At 32.9% G+C, this 17,893-nt stretch overlaps 1 protein-coding gene across 12 annotated transcripts in view; it reads right to left on the reverse strand.

Moving 5' to 3' along the window:
* PPP1R9A (protein phosphatase 1 regulatory subunit 9A) overlaps nucleotides 1-17,893 on the reverse strand; it is a 295,634-nt gene that overhangs the window by 103,319 nt on the left and 174,422 nt on the right. For all 12 annotated transcript variants that reach the window (XM_082471665.1, XM_082471672.1, XM_082471666.1 and 9 more), the window contains exon 5: nucleotides 13,890-13,994. In XM_082471665.1, coding sequence (XP_082327791.1) covers nucleotides 13,890-13,994 — 105 coding nt within the window. The remainder of the gene's footprint in view (nucleotides 1-13,889; nucleotides 13,995-17,893) is intronic.

The following is a 17,893-nucleotide window of genomic DNA, read 5'->3' on the forward strand; positions in this document are numbered from 1 at the left end:
TAAATGTCTTTTAGAAATATTTTTATGTAGTTTCAAACAGGACTGTTGAAATTATGCTTGGGTATTCATTTATCATCTGAGTTATTTTCCTTTGGGAAGTTATTAATTATTAATTATTGAGTTGTAATAATTGTTTATATATTCTGGATATATATCCTTATCTATAAATGTTATAGATACATACACTTACACAGATACATACATGCACACAAATCCTATATGCATATGTTTAATTTATTACCTTCTCTCAATCTATGGCTTGCCTTTTCATCTTAACTGTGTCTTTCAAGGAAGTCCAATTTATCGCTTTTTAAAAGATTGTGCCTTGTGTTTCCTAAGAAATCTTTGCCTGATTTAATATTGCTAAGATTTTTCTCCTATTTTTCTTGTTAAAGTGTTAATGTTTTGATTTTTTATTAGGTATGAGAAATCTTTCAAACTAATTTTCATGCATGATGCTTGGTAAGGGGGGAGTTTCATTATTTTCCAAATGAGTAACCAGTTGTTTCCATACCATTTCTTAAAAAGACTATTCATTACCACCACTGAATTACTCAGGGACATTTGTTGAAAATCAATTGACCATGTACTTGTGTGCTGATTTTTGGACTTTCCAATCTGTTCCATTGATGTATTTATCCTTGTACCAATACCACACTGCCTTGATTACTATATAGTAAATCTTGAAACTAGGTGCTATGAGTTATCCAACTATGTATATCTTTTTCAAAATTATTTTGACTATTCTAAGTTATCTAAATTGCTATATAACTTTTACAACCAGCTTGCAATTTCATTTAAAAAGCCCATTGATGTTTCATTTGGTATTGGTTTGAATCTATAGATTGTGGAGAACTGACATCTTAATAATATGGAATTGTCTGATCCATGAACATGGTATATCTCTGCATTTATTTTTCTTTAATTATTTCTATTGAAATATAGTTGGCATACAATATTATGTTAGTTACAGGTGTATTCATAATGATTTGACACTTGTACACATTATGAAATGATCACCACAATAAGTCTAGTAACCATCTGTCCCCATATTAATTATTACAGTATTACTGACCATATTCCTTATGCTGTAATATTACAACACCTTGACTTACTTATCATACAGCTAGAGATTTGTATCTCTTAAAACCTTCACCTATTTGGCTCACTCTCCACACACACCCCTCCCTCCAGGCAACAACCCATTTGCTGTCTATATCTGAGTCAGTTTTAATTTAAGTTTTTGTTTTGCTTTTCAGCTTCCAAATTTAAGTGAGATCCTGCATTATTTGTCTTTCCTTTCTGACATATTTCACTTAGTATAACATCCTGTAGATACATCTATGTTGTCGCAAATGGCAAGATTTCATTTTTTATGGCTAATATTCCATTGTATAAATATATCACTTTGTCTTTATCCTTTTGCCTAATGTTGGACACTTAGGTTGCTTCTGTATCGTGGCTATTGTAAATAATGCAGCAATGGACATTTGAGTGCATATATTTTTTCAAATAAGGGTTTTTGTTTTCTTCAAATAAATACCCAGAAGTAAAGTTACTAAATTATATTGCAGTTCTGTTTTTAATTTTTTGAGGAACTTCCATACTGCTTTCCATAGTGGTTGCACTGATTTACAATTCCAACAACAACACACAAGGGTTCCCTTTTCTCCACATCCTCACCAACGCTTATTTGTTGTCTTTTTGATAATAGCCATTCTGACAGGTGTGAGGTGATATCTCATTGTGATTTTGATTTGCATTTCCCTGATGATTAGTGATACTGAGCATCTTTTCATGTGTCTGTGGCCACATGTCTTCTTTGGGAAAATGTCTATTCGGGTCCCCTGGCCATTTTTAAATAGGGTTCTTTGCTATTTTGATGTTGAGTTATATGAGTTCTTTGTATATTTTGGATATAAATCCCTTATCATTTTGCAAATACCTTCTCCCATTCAGTTGGCTGCCTTTTCATTTTGTTGATAGCTTCCTTCACTGTGCAGAGCTTTTCAGTTTAATGTAGTCCCATTTGTTTATTTTTGCTTTTGTTTCCCTTGCCTAAGGAGATGTATCCCAAAAAAATGTATTGCTAGGACTGACGTCAAAGAGCATACAGCCTATGTTTTTTTCTAGAGTTTTATGGTTTCAGGTCTTACATTAAAGTCTTTAATCTATTTTGAGTTTATTTTTGTATATAGTGTGAGAAAGTAGTCCAGTTTGGTTATTTTGCACGTAGCTGTCCAGTTATCCCAACACCATTTATTGAAGAGACTGTCTTTTCCCCATTTTGTATTCTTGCCTTCTTTGACTGACTATTTAAGTGTCATTTTATTTCTGAGATCTCTATTCTGTTCCATTGATTTATGTGTCTGTTTTTGTGCCAGTACCATACTATTTTGAATACTGTAACTTGGTAGTATAGTTTGAAATCAGAAGCATGATACTCCCAGCTTTGTTCTTTCTCAAGGCTATTTTGGCTATTTGGGGTCATCTGTGATTCCATACAAATTTTAGAATTATTTGCTCTAGTTGTGTGAAAAATGCTTTTGGTATTTTGATAGGGGTTGCACTGAATCTGTAGACTGCCTGAGGAGCACTTTAACAATATTAACTCTTCCAATCCATAAGCACAGAATATATTTCCATTTGTTTATTTCATCTTCAGTTCCTTCCATCCATGTCTAATAGTTTTCTGAGTAAAAGTCTTTTACCTCCTTAGTTAGGTTTATTTCTAGCTATTTTACTCTTTATGATACAATTGTAAATTGGATTGTTTTCTTAATTTCTCTTTCTGATATTTTGTTGTCTGTAAAGAATTACAGGAGATTTCTGTATATTAATTTTGTAATCTGCTACTTTACTGGATTCATTTATTAGTTCTAAGTTTTTTGGTGGTGTCTTTAGGATTTTCTATATATATAGTATCAGGTCATCTGCAAAGTGACAGTTTTAATTCTTCTTTTCCAATTTGGATTCCTTCTATTTCTTTTTCTTGTCTGATTGCTGTGGCTAGAACTTACAATACCGTATTGAATAAAAGTGGCAAAAATGGGCATCCTTGTCTTGATCCTGATCTTAGAGGAAATGCTTTCAACTTTTCACCATTGAGTATGATGTTGGCTGTGGGTTTGTCATATATGGCCTTTATTATGTTGAGGTATGTTCCCTCTATACCCATGTTGTTGAGAGTTTTTATCATAAATGCATGTTGAATTTTGTTAAAAGCTTTTTCTACATCTATTGAGATAATATAATTTTTATTTTTCAATTTGTTACTGTGGCTATCACATTGATTTGTGGATACTGAACCATCCTTGCATCACTGGGATATATCCTATTTGATCATGTTATTATATAATCCTTTTAATGTATTGTTGAATTCAGTTTGCTAACATTTTGAAGAGAATATTTGCATCTAGGTTCATCAGTGACATTGGCCTGTGATTTTCTTTTTATGTGTGGTAATTTTGTCTGGTTTTGGTATCAGGGTGATGCTGACCTCAGAACAAGTTTGGAAGCATTTCCTTTGCCTTTACCAACGAGACCTTTTTCTTTTGTAATTTAAATGTCTCTAGTTGTGGTCTTCTTTCTTCTGCTTAGAGAAGTTCTTTTAACTTTTCTTGTAAAGCCAATTTAGTGGTTTGAAATCTTTTAGCTTTTACTTATCTATAAAACTCTTTATCTCTCCTTCAAATCTAAATGATAGCCTTGCTGAGTAGAGTATTCTTAGTTGTAGGTTTTTTTTCCTTTCATCACTTTGAATATATGGTGCCACTAGCTTCTGGCCTGCAAAGGTTTTGCTGAAAAGTCGGCTAACAGTTTTATGGGAATTCCCTTGTAAGTAACTAGTTGGTTTTCTCTTGCTGCTTTTAAGATTCTATGTCTTTAATTTGTGCCCTTCTAATTATAATGTGTCTTGGTGTGAACCTCTTTTGGTTCATCTTGTTTGGGACTCTCTGTACTTCCTGGATCTGGATGTCTGTTTCCTTTCTCAGGTTATGGGTATTTTCAGCTATTATTTCTTCAAATAAATTCTCTGCCCCTTTCTCTCTCTCTTCTCCTTCTGGGGTCCCTAGAATGCGAACATTAGTATGCTTGATGTTGTCCCAGAGGTCTCTTAAGCTAACCTCATTTTTAAAATTCTTTTTTCTGCTCAGCTTGGGTGATTTACACTACTCTGTCTTCCAGTTCATTGATCTCTCTGCATTTATTTAAAAGTTTTATGTTGAACTACACATGTCTCTTCATTCAGGCAGCAAATTTGGGTAGCGTTATAGTTTCCAGTTAGACACACTTTAAAGCCTTGTAATCTGGTATAATTTACAGTACAGATTTGCAATAAAAGAATGTCATCATGGTAAGTGTGGTCCAAAGGGAAAGCACACAGAAGTGGAACTGAACTATTCTCTATGCCGTATTTTCCTCATGTGAAAATTAGTACCTACCCCATATGTCTAAAGGAGTGACAGAAGAATAAAATGTGGTACAGACATGAAAGGACTTTAAGGCACTATTATTAAGATAAGACTAATAAAATCTCCCATTTGGAAAATGTGTAACATTCAAATTACCTGTCTATATATGCTAAATGTTTGGTCCATTTTTAAGCTGTCATTATAAGTGTGTCCTATTGTATGTGTATAATCTAGCATACATAGAAATGAGTGGAAAATATAAAATTTAAAGTAAGGTTATTATTTCAAGTATGGATTCAGAATATGGACATACTGTGATAGTATAATTTAGGAGTTAAAAGTGTATGTAAAAGAGAAAAATGGCTTTGACAGAACAAATCCACTGAAACATAAACATGACTTATTGGCTCTGTGACCCTGAGTGTATTAAAATTTCTAATTCTTAGTTTCCAAATTTGTAAAATAAATATAATAACAATAACAAACAAATATATAATCCATATAAAAAGCTTAACTAAGTACCTGGTGCCTAGAGAGTATTAGTACATGTTTACTGTTGCCTTTATCTAGATAATATATTAATATCTGCACAGGGTTGAGTGCATTTCAAAGTACTATATGTACACACTGTCCAAATTACTTATTTGTTCTCACTAGTTTTGAAGGAGAGAAGGTTTTTGTGAGTCAACCACAGGAAAAAGATAAAATACTTGCACTGAAATGTGCTCTAAAAAACCTTAATTTCAGTTGCATTTGAAATAGGAAAGTATGGATTATATAATCACTCCACATTGAATTTTAAAGATCATCAAAAATATAACAATTAAAGCCAGCAACAATCAGACCCTCTAAATATATGTGACCAAATTAACTGACATTTATGCACAATTATTATTTATATTTTAGACATTATCCCCAGCTGAAATGACAACACATGTAGTCAAATCATCTTGTTTATAAACTTAAAATTCCTTTAAGAGAAAAATACTTTTCTTGTTACTTTCTATTTTTTTCCCTTGCTTCAGTAAGGAACAGTGTGATCTTTTGTATTTTAGCTATAAAGAATGAAGTAAAAAAAAAAAAAAAAACACGTAACGTACATTTAAATTAAACTTAGGTATTTTCTAAGCTTACAATTTACAAATAATGGCAATATTAAAAACAAAATCTATAACTAGGGTTTATGTTTTTACAGCGTGGCGTGTTTCTAGTGTTTAAAACAATCATGCTGCTTCAACATGAATTATTTTACAAAAAACTGTCCCCTCTCACCCTCAGGCTGAGATAAAATAGGCAAAGGCAGATAAATCAGTTTTTCCTTTTCTTTTCATCTATTATAAGACAAAGCAATGTCCATGTACTGTCCTTTGGAGTTTAGATGACGAGATTATATGGAATTCATTTGATTAGTTTATTGAATTCTCTGGTGAGCTGTCAAACAAAAACAAACAACTATAAAATTCCATTTACAATTTGCTGAATTGTAGTCATAAAGAATGATGTGAGAGGTTATGTTGAAAAATGATGATTTATGAGTGTCTGTTTTTCCGATATAAGCTATTCCAATAAAAGTGATACATTAGTCAAAAATAGCACTTATTATGACATCAAAAATTTTTAATTATAAATGTGGAATTAATCTAAAAAAGGAAAATCTAAATCAGGATATAGTTATTAGTTCTTATAAAATCAATTCTTTCATTCAAATGTTCTATAAACAAATATTTATCATATGCACACAAAAAACCTTAATAATAAAAAGAAAACTAGATGAACAAGACCTATTATCATTTTACTTCAGCCTTGGGTCACAAGATCACATGGTGCTTTTAAACATTTTGGTAAAAACTCTTTTTTTTCTATATTTGATGACATCTTACAGTGTGAACTTGATAGCTGTTTAAATATTTAACTTAATTTTACTGAGCAATGGTGGCAAAAGTATATCCATCCCCCTTCACTAAAATTTGCTGATTGTGTTCAGAGGCTGAAGTTCTGCACAACCAGGCTTTTCCCTCTTTCTTATACTTGAAGACTCTTACATATTTTTCCTTTCCATATTGGGATCTAGATTAATATATTATATATTTAGCATTTAAATTTTTAAAAATTCATCTAAAAATGTTTGCTTTTAAAAGACAGATCTGAAATATTTAAACCTAATTGTAAGCCTTAGTTCCTGGAAATGAATTTTGTATCTAATCCAACTCTGATTATAAAGAACTTTTTTCTACACTATAGTTCAATGTAAAAAAAAAAGTAATTGAGTTATTTAAAAAACATTGCCTAAAAACAAAACAAAACAAAACAAAACAAAAAAAACATTGCCTAACTCATGCTACGTCAAGGACTATATATTTTCTAAAATGCTACATCCTTTCAAGAAATGACATTTCTCTATTTAATAGTTAGCTCTGATGTCTCAGGTTTAAACGTTTACACACACAAATACTAAAAAGCATTTTTTGAGAATCTTAATCTGTACATAGTGACACCAGAAAACATCTCATTAAGCCGAAGTCCCCTTTAAGTAGTTTTCTGAAATCCCCACTGTCTTTAATCTTCTTCCTATCACCAGTTGTTGCTGACTATTCTCATATATATGAGAGTAAAATTTTATTATCCATGGTCCCAACTTTAGAGTGGCTGCTCCTCTAATCTGAGGGAAAGGGGATAGTCTTAGGAGTAATGTAAGTACAAGATCCACAATGATTCATGATTTCCATGAACATGATAATACCCTCACTGCCCTTCATTATGTATGACACTCCATTACACCCAACCACAAAACCAAGGCTCTGTTAAAAAGTGAAACTCTCAATTTCCCCTTGTGTGTAATGGTGACAAAAATTCTTATTAAAATGATGTGAATGAAGTGAAAAAATTTCAATATTCAATGCATTTCAATGGAGATCTCAAATACACCAATGACATTATACAAAAAAGAATATTTTAAAGCTTCCATACTTAGAAATTACATGCCCAGGGGTGAATCCAAAATAAACATGAGCATAGCTATAAAAAAGTCACTTATCATTCACTTATATTTTCTTTTGAATATTATAACCTCTTCCAAAAAGGACAGAGGAATATTTAAGACCCTCAGATTAATTTATTTTCTATTGCGTGTAACTATAGTTCCTATAAAATCCTGACCTCCAGAAGTGTTATATGACTTGATGTCAGAAAGTTGTTAAATACATTCACCGGGGATAAAAGCATGATGAGTGCTTAGTGATTGAGCACAAGTAGCAGGTACTTTTCAGAAAGCATTTAAAGCTTAATGTGAACGGCACTGAAGAGCAAACAAAATTTATTAGAAATTTCTCATACTGAAGCACAATCTCTTCTATAGCATCACTTTCCTAGAACAGCTGCCTTTCAGTACTAGGAAGGCTGTCTGGAGTTAAAAACAACAACTCATCCTTGTTCCAGAGTTCACTCTTTCAAATGCTTTACAATTGTTACCATGTCTTTTAAATTTTTTCTATATTTTAGGCAAAAGTTTGTAGACTCTTTTATGTATAGAAGGAAAAACGTTTAGATCTCTCACCATCCAAAGGTCAGTCTTTCTTAAATAGTCTCAAGGTTTTCAGGGTTCTTAAGATAAGGTATGCAACATTAAACATAAATTATATTATGGTATAACATTAATCTGTCTGCCTGTCTATCCATCTGTCTGTGCATCCATCCAACTAGTTACTGATCACTACATAATAGGCAGCCTCTAAGATGGATTCAAGTAATCTCTGTATTCTTACATCCATGTCTTGTGTAATTCTCTCCCGTTGAGTGTGGGATGGACTTGTTGACTCACTTTTATCATATAAAATACAGAACTGATGGAATGTCACTTCGGCTCTATGAAAAGATGGCAGATTGCATCTTGGCTACTCCCTTGGATCACTCCCTCTGGGGAATCTAGTTTCCATGTTATGAGGAATCCCTGTAGAGAGGCTCTCATAAGAAAGCTGGGAAGTGGATCACAGAAACTGTGAGGTAAAAAAAGTATGCTGTTTCAAGTCGTTAAATTTGGGAGTAATATGTTATGCAACAATAGGTACACCAATTATGCCAGGCACATAGTAGTAAATAAGATAGGCAAGGTCCCACTTAAAGCTACAGACCCAAAAACATGAGTTCTTAAAAGTTACGTTGCAAGTCTATGTTTGAATAAGGAAAAGGGTCCATATGTAATAAAGAATTTTATATAGATATATTTTTTCTGGTAAAAACTCAATAACAAAATATTTTTAAAATAAAAGTATACAGCACAATAAAATCTACATATTGTTAATGAAATTGTTTGAGTACATCTGCCTTTCTTAAAGAAACATGATCCTCCTTCCCAAATCACCATCACCTCAATATAATTAGTTAGCATAGCACTTTTTAAGTTAATTTTAACTATTATCACACATTTTAAGAATCAGTTTTACTGAAATCAAATTTATATACAACAAAATTTACCAAATTTAAATTGTATAATATGTTGTGACAAATATATATACAGTTGTATAACAAACACAATAACCACAATATAGAACATTTTGTCACCCCAAAAATGTTCCCTCTTTCTTCTCTGCAGTTTAAATGGATTCAAGCAGTGTAAAGCCTTTTGTGTCTGGCTTCTTACTCAATATAATAGTTTTGAGAGTCATACATGGTGCTAAATATATTGGCAGTTCATTCCTTTGTATTGCTAAGAAATATTTCATTGTATGGAATATAATACAATTTGTAGATGCATTTATCAGTTAAAGGACATTTGAGTTGTTTCCAGTTTGGAGCTTTTTTGAATAAAGCTCCTATGAATGTGCAAGTATGAGCCTTTGGGTAGATACATGTTTTTATTGCTCTTGCATAAATAGCTAAGAGTAGAACTGCTGGCTGGTATGATAAGTGTATGTTTAACTATATAAGAACCTGTCAAACTGTTCTGCAAAGTGGCTGTGTTATTTTGCATTCCCACCAGAAATGAATGGATGTTACATTAAAGTTGCTCTACATCCTTGTCAATGCACGGTAGTATCAGTCTTTTAAATTTCAGCCATTCTAGTGGGTGTGTAGTTGTACCTCACTGTGGATTTAATTTGCATTTCTCCAATGATTAATGGTGTTGAGCAGCATTTCATGTGCTTAACTGTATATCTTCCTCAGTGAAGTGTCTTGTTAATTGATTTGCAGGTTTTCAACAGGGTTATATATCTTCTTATTGAATTATAAAGAGTTCTTCATACCTTCTAAATAACAGTGCTTTATCAGATAATTGTTTTGCAAATATTAGTCAGTAGCTTGCTTTTTTATTTTAAGGGTATTTTTCAAACAAACGTTTTAAATTTTGATGGTTTAATTTACCATTTCTTTTTCTTAAATTTCTTGCTTTTGTGTTCAAAAGATCTTTGATTAACCCAAGATCATAAAATTTTTGCCTGTTTTCTAGAAATTTTATGGTTTCAGCTGTTGCACTAAGGTCTATGATCAATCTTGAGTTAATTTTTGTACACACTGTAGGATGAAGGTCAAGTTTTTTTTTTAATGTGGTTTTCCAATTGTTCCAGCACCATTTGTTGAAAAGACTACAATTCCCCCCATAGAATTACCTTGGTGCATTGGACAAAAATCAGTTGTTTATGTCTGTGCAGGACTATATTGGAACTGTCTATTCTGTTCCATTAATCTATATTTTTATCCTTATGCTTACACCAGACTGCTGTAACTAGTGTAGTTTTCAGACAGTGGAAGTCCTTCAACTTTGTTCTTTGTAAAAAATGTTAATTTCTCCAAAAAAGTTTGCTGAGATTTTCATTGTGATTGTGCTTTAATCTGCAGATTTGGGGGAAACTGAAATCTCAACACTATGAGAGTCCTGTACCACACAAAGACTTGGGCTTCTTGGTACCATGCCCATGCCCATGGTGGTTTAAAATCTGGAGATCAACAAGTCTTGTGAAACCCAGTGGAGGGATGATAACGAAGACTGTCTGATTCCTCCATGCCCAGTCCTTCAATGTTTATCTTTCTCCTGCTGTTGTTGTGATATATCATTTCTGAGTATAAACTATTTGAGTTCCGTAAGTCCTTTCCCTAATCAATTACTTAAAGGAATTAACATGGTTAGCATAGTACTCACCATGATCTCACTATGATTACTTAGTTTTAAATGATATCAATAAAATTGAGGAAATAATAATGGTTTTCCAATGCTTTCAGCCAGGCCTGGGCTTCTAATGCCCCAGGAATATAGCCTGGTTTGAGCTGAACCACTTCCTCACAGTGGCCTAATATGCTTTAACTCATATAAAAGATGTAGGGTTGAAAAACACATATGCCCTTGGAAGTTATCATATTAAAATACTTGTCTTATAATTTCTCTGGTGTGTCAAAAATGGCACACCAAGGAGGTTTTCATTAGTACTATTAGTTCACAAATTCAGGTGTAACAATTCAAAGTTTAATAAAATAAAGCAGACTATGGTCAGATAAAAAGTGATTCTCTATAAGTGTGGGTAAGTCAAAAGAACTTCATTGTATGATTTTGATTTATATCTAAATGCTGGCACCAATTTCATATGCATTTCCAGGAAATAAATTTAAAAATCTATCTCCAATACTTAAAATATAATCATATCCAAATCTCAGCTTCAACTTCCTTAACACTATTAGTTTCTTATCTTTCCCCTTCCTGGCTCTTTAAAGCCATGAGTTTCATACATTCCCTCCAGATCTGTGCTTAGTAGTTAGAAAAATTCAAACTAAATTTAGTGATTTTTCAGATATCCCTTTTAAAAATAAATTTTAGTAACCACTAAATGTGATAGCTAGCTCAACAATAAATAAGAAATATAGAACCATATATGTTTTAAACCCTCAGTTTAAAATGATTCATTAAAAATACAGGTCTAGTTTTTGGATCTTGTTTCTGTATTAATATCTTATGAAGAACTACCACCTAAAATATATTCAGAGGATTCAAATATTATTTCTAATAAGTTAAAATTGAGAAAAGACTTCCTTGGTGGCACAGTGGTTAAGAATCTGCCTGCCAAGGCAGGGGACACGGGTTCGAGCTCTGGTCCGGGAAGATCCCACATGCCGCAGAGCAACTAAGTCCAAGCGCCACAACTACTGAGCCTGCGCTCTAGAGCTGAGCCCACATGCCACAACTACTGAAGCCCGCGTACCTAGAGCCATGCTCCACAACAAGAGAAGCCACCGCAATGAGAAGACCACGCACCGCAACAAAGAGTAGCCCCTGTTCGCTGAAACTAGAGAAAGCCCACGCACAGCAACGAAGACCCAATGCGGCCAAAAATAAATAAATAAATAAAATTTTTTTAAAAAGACCCAATTAATTAGGAAAGAAAAGACCCAACTAATTAAGACCCTGAGTTATACAATTTCAATCAATTAAAACCTATGGTTAAATAATTTGGGGGAACAAAGGAAGCTAAGAGTCCCATTTTGATATCAAGTGATATCATTTTTGCAAAGTGAATGAGGAAATTAAATGTATGCCTTTAAAAAATTAAAGTGGAATGTTCTGTAACCTCAAGGTCAAAAAAGTGGTATGAATGATGAATGTTACCAGGATGAAGAAATCACTAGGGGATAGGGAGATCAAGGAGGATTTCTTGAAGGGCAAAGGAGCTAAAATATGTTCCTCAAGATAAGTAGGTTGTAACCAGAAGACAGTATTTTAAACAGAAAGAATGATAGAAAGGCACAAAAACAATAATTCACAAGTCATGTTTGAAGGATGACGACTACACTAGTAAGACTGTACTAGAGCATGAATATAGGGAGAGGTAAGAGATAAGACTGGGGATGAAAGACTTTTAATACCACGATAAGAACTTAGATTCTGCACAGAATGGAGAGAACTTAGATTCTGCACAGAATGGAGGGCCATTGAAGGTTTCTAAAGAAGAGAGGGACATAACGAATGCAGAATTATTATTTCCACCCACAGGTCTTAGTTCTACTACTAGAGTTATGTAGAATGAGTCAATTCCTTTTTCCATGATAGCCCTAAAAACTGCTATTATGTTCTTCCATTAGGGATAAGGATGAGAAGGACAGATTAAAGAAGGGAGAGACTGAAATCATGAAACAGTTAAGCCATTCGCCATCCGTACAAGGCTTGAAATGAGCACAAAATTATGAAGAGAAAGAAACGGATGGCTATGAGTTCATGTAACTACAAACTTTTTTCCAACTGAGAAATGTGCTTATAAGTTGAACATATTTCTTACTTTATTTCACTTTAAAATTCACTGCAGAGTGTAATGAGCAGCTTCAAAACCAAGTTCTTCACTGACACAGAAAAGTGCTGTCTCAAGAACAGACAGCAATTCTGCAGAGACAATCACATTTACTGAGGGGCTCACCCGTGCAGCTCTGAGAGTACATCAGACAGTTTTCCCTGCACTCTTTCCAATTATTTTACATACTTTTCTTAGGATGATGGGTATTCTTGAAGCATTAAAATAGCGCCCATAGAAGTCATTTAGGTTGTATTCTTTAAACATTCCTTTCATTGTTAAAGGATGTTTTCCAATTGAAAAAGTGTAAATTATAAAACCTAAACCCATGCTTGTGCAACATAAAATATGCTGCAATAAAATCCTAATGTTACTCTCTTTATAGCAATATTAACTAATCGATATTTTCAGAATATTTGGCAGTTTAATTTTGATGATGATAACACTAAAACACTTTCATAATTACACACAGTAAATAATGTCCTCTTATGTGCTCCTTTATAGGATTTATGGAAAAGTATAAGGCATAAGCAATACTATATTAAAAAATAAGTACCCTGTGACCAAATAAAATGGATTTCAAACCTTGACCTTAGTTGGCTCAGGACTACTTTGTTTTCCAAGCTACAAATTTCAGGACCCCAGGGTTGGATATAAATTTAAGGTCCAAAATAATGTACCCTCTGTCCTATTAAGTTGGAAAAGTTATAGTTTACCAAAGATTTGTCCTTCCTGATTCTTTAAAACAATAAAGAGATTTAACAATGCATTTATTAACCTTAAATCATTCAGCCTGCTTGTCTAGTAACACGTATCATTGGATATATGTATCATCATTTCAATTTCAATTTACTGTATAACTGGTTTTATTGAAACGATTTGGAGTCTAAATTCATATTTACTGAGAAATTCTATCTTCCTAGAAATTACTGCTATGTTAGCAATAAGACACACTAACATAGCTTGGTAATTAACCATATTGATTCACACTGTACACTTCATATCTTTGTGTCTTTCTAGAATACTATAATTTTTAGTTTTAAATTACATTTATGAACTAATTACAATAAAGAAGGAAAAATCTTAAACTAAAGGCAAGTTTTTATAGTATTTAGATAAAATTCTTCCTGTAATTATAGGTACAGTTAGAGAGAAAACTAAAATTCAACAAAATATCAAGTAACCAAATTGTATGTCTCAAGCCACATACCTGACATTGCCCTTGGTATTTCTGAGAACTGTTGCAGCAAAATTCTGTGTGACACCCACCAAACTGATTCCATCCACTTCCACAATCTGGTCATTGACTTGTATTCTTTGGGAAGAGCGAAAAAATTACCCACAATTAGTTTTTCTGATAATATATTATCATTCCCAATAAATGAGTTGACAAAATTGATTTTCAAGATACTCTTATTGCTTCAAAATTTGTCTCCAATCTCCAAATCTTAGTCAAAAGCTTAATGTTTTTTAAAAATTATTTTGAAAAACAGAAATAAGCAATGATAAGTGGAGAAATTCCGTTTATCCAACATCCATACTCCTATCACAAAGAATTGATAACTGCTAATGGATGACATATTTAAACCATTTTTTAGCCCTTAATAAATCACATAAAACATAACAGATCCAACTGAAATACCCTTTGGGCCTCATACCTAACCCTCATCCCACCTCTCCTCCCCAAGGAAAAATATCACCAGGAATTGCAGGGAATCCTTCCTATTCAAGTTGTACACTTGAATTATGTAATGCTCGTTAAGTGTATGTGTAATGCTCATAAGTGTATCTATATAGGTAGATAGATATACACACGTATATAAATGCACATATACACACACACGCACATACATGAGTGTATGTGCGTGTGCGTGTATATTTATTTATGTCTAGGAGGTATATATAGTATTATTGTAGTTTATCATATAATGCCTTTAAATTTATATACATGTTTTATATATACCATTTTTTATTCCTCAAAATGAAGTATTTCAATCATGGAGAAATGCAGAAGAAATTAGATAATAAACACTCATGTACCCAACACCCAACTTTATCAAATCCCGGCACTGCAGTATTTGAGTCAGATGTTTTTCTAAAAAAAATATTACAAAAAAGCCAAAGCCCCTTTATTATCTGTCTTCAATTCTATTCCCTTCTCTGCTTCTACAGAAGTAACTATCATTAATTTTGATGCTTAGCCTTTCTACTGATGCTTTGAAATAATACATACACTTGAATAGGCACAATATGTGTACATCTTCAGTTTTCAAACATTATGAAATATACCTCTCTTTCTACAATTTAGTTTTCTTCACTCAACATTATATATGAGATTTATCCATGGTTATAAATACAATTCTAGCGAGTTCATTTTATTTTACTTAATTTAATTTATTAATTTATTTTTTGGATTGGCAGTATTTTTATTCTCTTTTCTGGTAGGTCTAAATAGGAAGCCAACTTAATTCAGAAGTTGGTAAGTGATAACCTAGCTAGTTCATTTTAACAAGCACATAGTATTATCTTTCATGAATATTCTAAAATATATTCATCCATTATTTTGCAGATGGGCACTGTATTGTTTTGAATTTTAGCTATTATGAATACTGATGTAATAACTAGTTTCATATGTCTCCTTACGTACATGTGTGAGTTTCTCCAGGATATATAGCTAGAAACAGAATTTCTGAGTCAAAGAACACAGGCATTTTCAACTTTAGCAAACTGACACATTTCAGTTCAAAATGCTTATACCAGTGCAAATTCCCGAGAGCACTGTAGAGAGGTTCTGAGTCTCTCCACACCCTCACCAATACTTGGTATATTCAGACCCTTTAAATACCACCAATCTTATAATTGTAAAAAGGTATAATGTGATTTTAATTACATTTCCCTGATTATAGTGCGGTTCAATGTTTTTCCATAAGTTTATGAGTCATAATGTCCCCTTCTGAAAACTGTTAGAACCTGTCTTTTACCAATCTTTGTTGAGTGTTTTTTCTCATAGATTTATATAAGATGTCTTTATCCTGTATACTAACACTTTCTTAATTAAATATGTTGTAAATATCTTTGGCCCAATCTGTAGCTCATCTTTTCACATTTTTGAGGGAAATGGTGGTTTTAAGAACAGTTTTTAAAAATATAATCATATTTTTAATTTTGGCTTTATATTAGGTAGTTTTTATGTTTTGTTTAAGGAATCCCTTTCTGCATCAAGGTTATAAAAACATTCTATATTTTCTTCTAAAGGTCTTAAATTTTGCTTTTCTGCATTTTTAGTTATCTACCTGGAAATAATTTTTTATTATGATATGTGTTAACAATCTTTTTATTTTTTCCAAGTATATAAACAATTGGGTTAACAACATTTAATAGTCCACTTTTTATCCACTGAGTTGTAGTGCTGCCCCTGTCAGGTTTCAAATGTGCATCAATGTGGTTTCTACTTGACTGTCTATTTTCGCACACTTACATTGTTTCATAATTAGTTTTGACATTTCATAGGGTAATTCCCTTTACCTAGTTCATTGTCTTCAAAATTTTCTGAGCTCTTCTTGGGCTTTTTCTCTTCATAGTTTGTTTTGGATTTACTTGCCAAGTTCTCTAAAAACATTTGTTGGAGTTTTAATAAAATTATACTGATTTTTAAGATTAGTTTGGGAAAAACTGAATCTTTATCATATTGATTCTTCCCATCAATAAAAATTAAGTGCTACTATAATTATCTTGAGCAGATGTTGTATATATCACATGTTGTTGCTATGTATTAAGAAAAGTTATTTAAAGCTTGGAAATAAAAATCAAAGGAGAGGCAATATGTTGTTTCAATGTCATGTACATACATTATTAAACAGGCCCAACCAAGGATAATTTGGGGGAATGTATTTTAATTGATCCACTGTTTTTAAAATTGATTAAAAGTCTTAGACATACTAAAGTAGAACGTTAATTTGTAGACTTTTGTCCTAAATAAAATCAGATACTTTTCTTCTGTTATTAAAGATAATCCCGGGCTTCCCTGGTGGTGCAGTGGTTGAGAGTCCGCCTGCCAATGCAGGGGACACGGGTTCGAGCCCTGGTCTGGGAAGATCCCACATGCCACGGAGCAACTGGGCCAGTGAGCCACAACTACTGAGCCTGCGCATCTGGAGCCCCTGCGTGTCTGGAGCCCCTGCGCGTCTGGAGCCTGTGCTCCGCAATACGAGAGGTCGCGATAGTGAGAGGCCTGCGCACCGTGATGAAGAGTGGCCCCCGCTCACCGCAACTAGAGAAAGCCCTCGCACAGAAACGAAGACCCAACACAACCAAAAATAAAAAATAAATAAATTTATAAAGATAATCCCATAGGTCATGGTTTATTTCCCTGTAGAATATTAACTGGTTTTGTATCTATCTTAGCAATGTTATTCTAACATTACTTTATTAACTTGCATGTAAATACCTACTCCTAAAATGTTCTTTGAACCACACTTACCATCTCACTGGTCCTCTCGTTAATTAGTGAGTTGAATAAAGTCTGATACATGTACGCTTTATATTTATGAAAGTCATCTGTTAAACTCTGAATATTAGCCTGTAATAGCTTTGGAGTTTCCATAAGAGGCCAGAGTGGATTCACAAAACTAATTCAACTGTGTTACCACAGAAATGCATTCATGAACTTTTGTTTGGTCCCCAGAGTTAGTCTAAAGCAGCAATAGAACTTTATCTTTGCTACCATGTTTTTTTCTAATTCAGTACTTTTGACTTTTTTTTTCTTGGCTTTTGGCCATGTTGGTTTTGACCTAGTTTGCACTAAATAGCAGCGACATCATCATCAACAACAACAATAAATAATTCCCCACTGGTAGAAGAAATGACTGGGAGTGTAATTTCATAATCTGACCATTTGAGACTTCTAATGGGATTATGGGAATCTGTTATCTCCCATGTGAGAGAAGGTAAAGAATTTGAGTTGCTATCCTTTAATTTCTTTGTCTATTTGTGAGCTCAAACTATTTCATTAAAAAAATGAAATAGAAAGCAAAAAGCCCTTTGAATCTTGACCAGTGAGTTTTTTGTTTCTTGGATTACTTAACCTGTTTCTGAAGTTGCAGAACTGAGGCTACAAATCTCTGTGCTGCTGTAATTGAGAGAAGCCATGATCTCACTGCTTGCATATGAAGTATGTTCCTAACTTAGAAGGGTATTAATAAACTAAATTATAAA

Source organism: Balaenoptera physalus (assembly GCF_965194825.1).
Source record: "Balaenoptera physalus genome assembly, chromosome: 8".
Classification (NCBI taxonomy): Eukaryota; Metazoa; Chordata; class Mammalia; order Artiodactyla; family Balaenopteridae; genus Balaenoptera; species Balaenoptera physalus.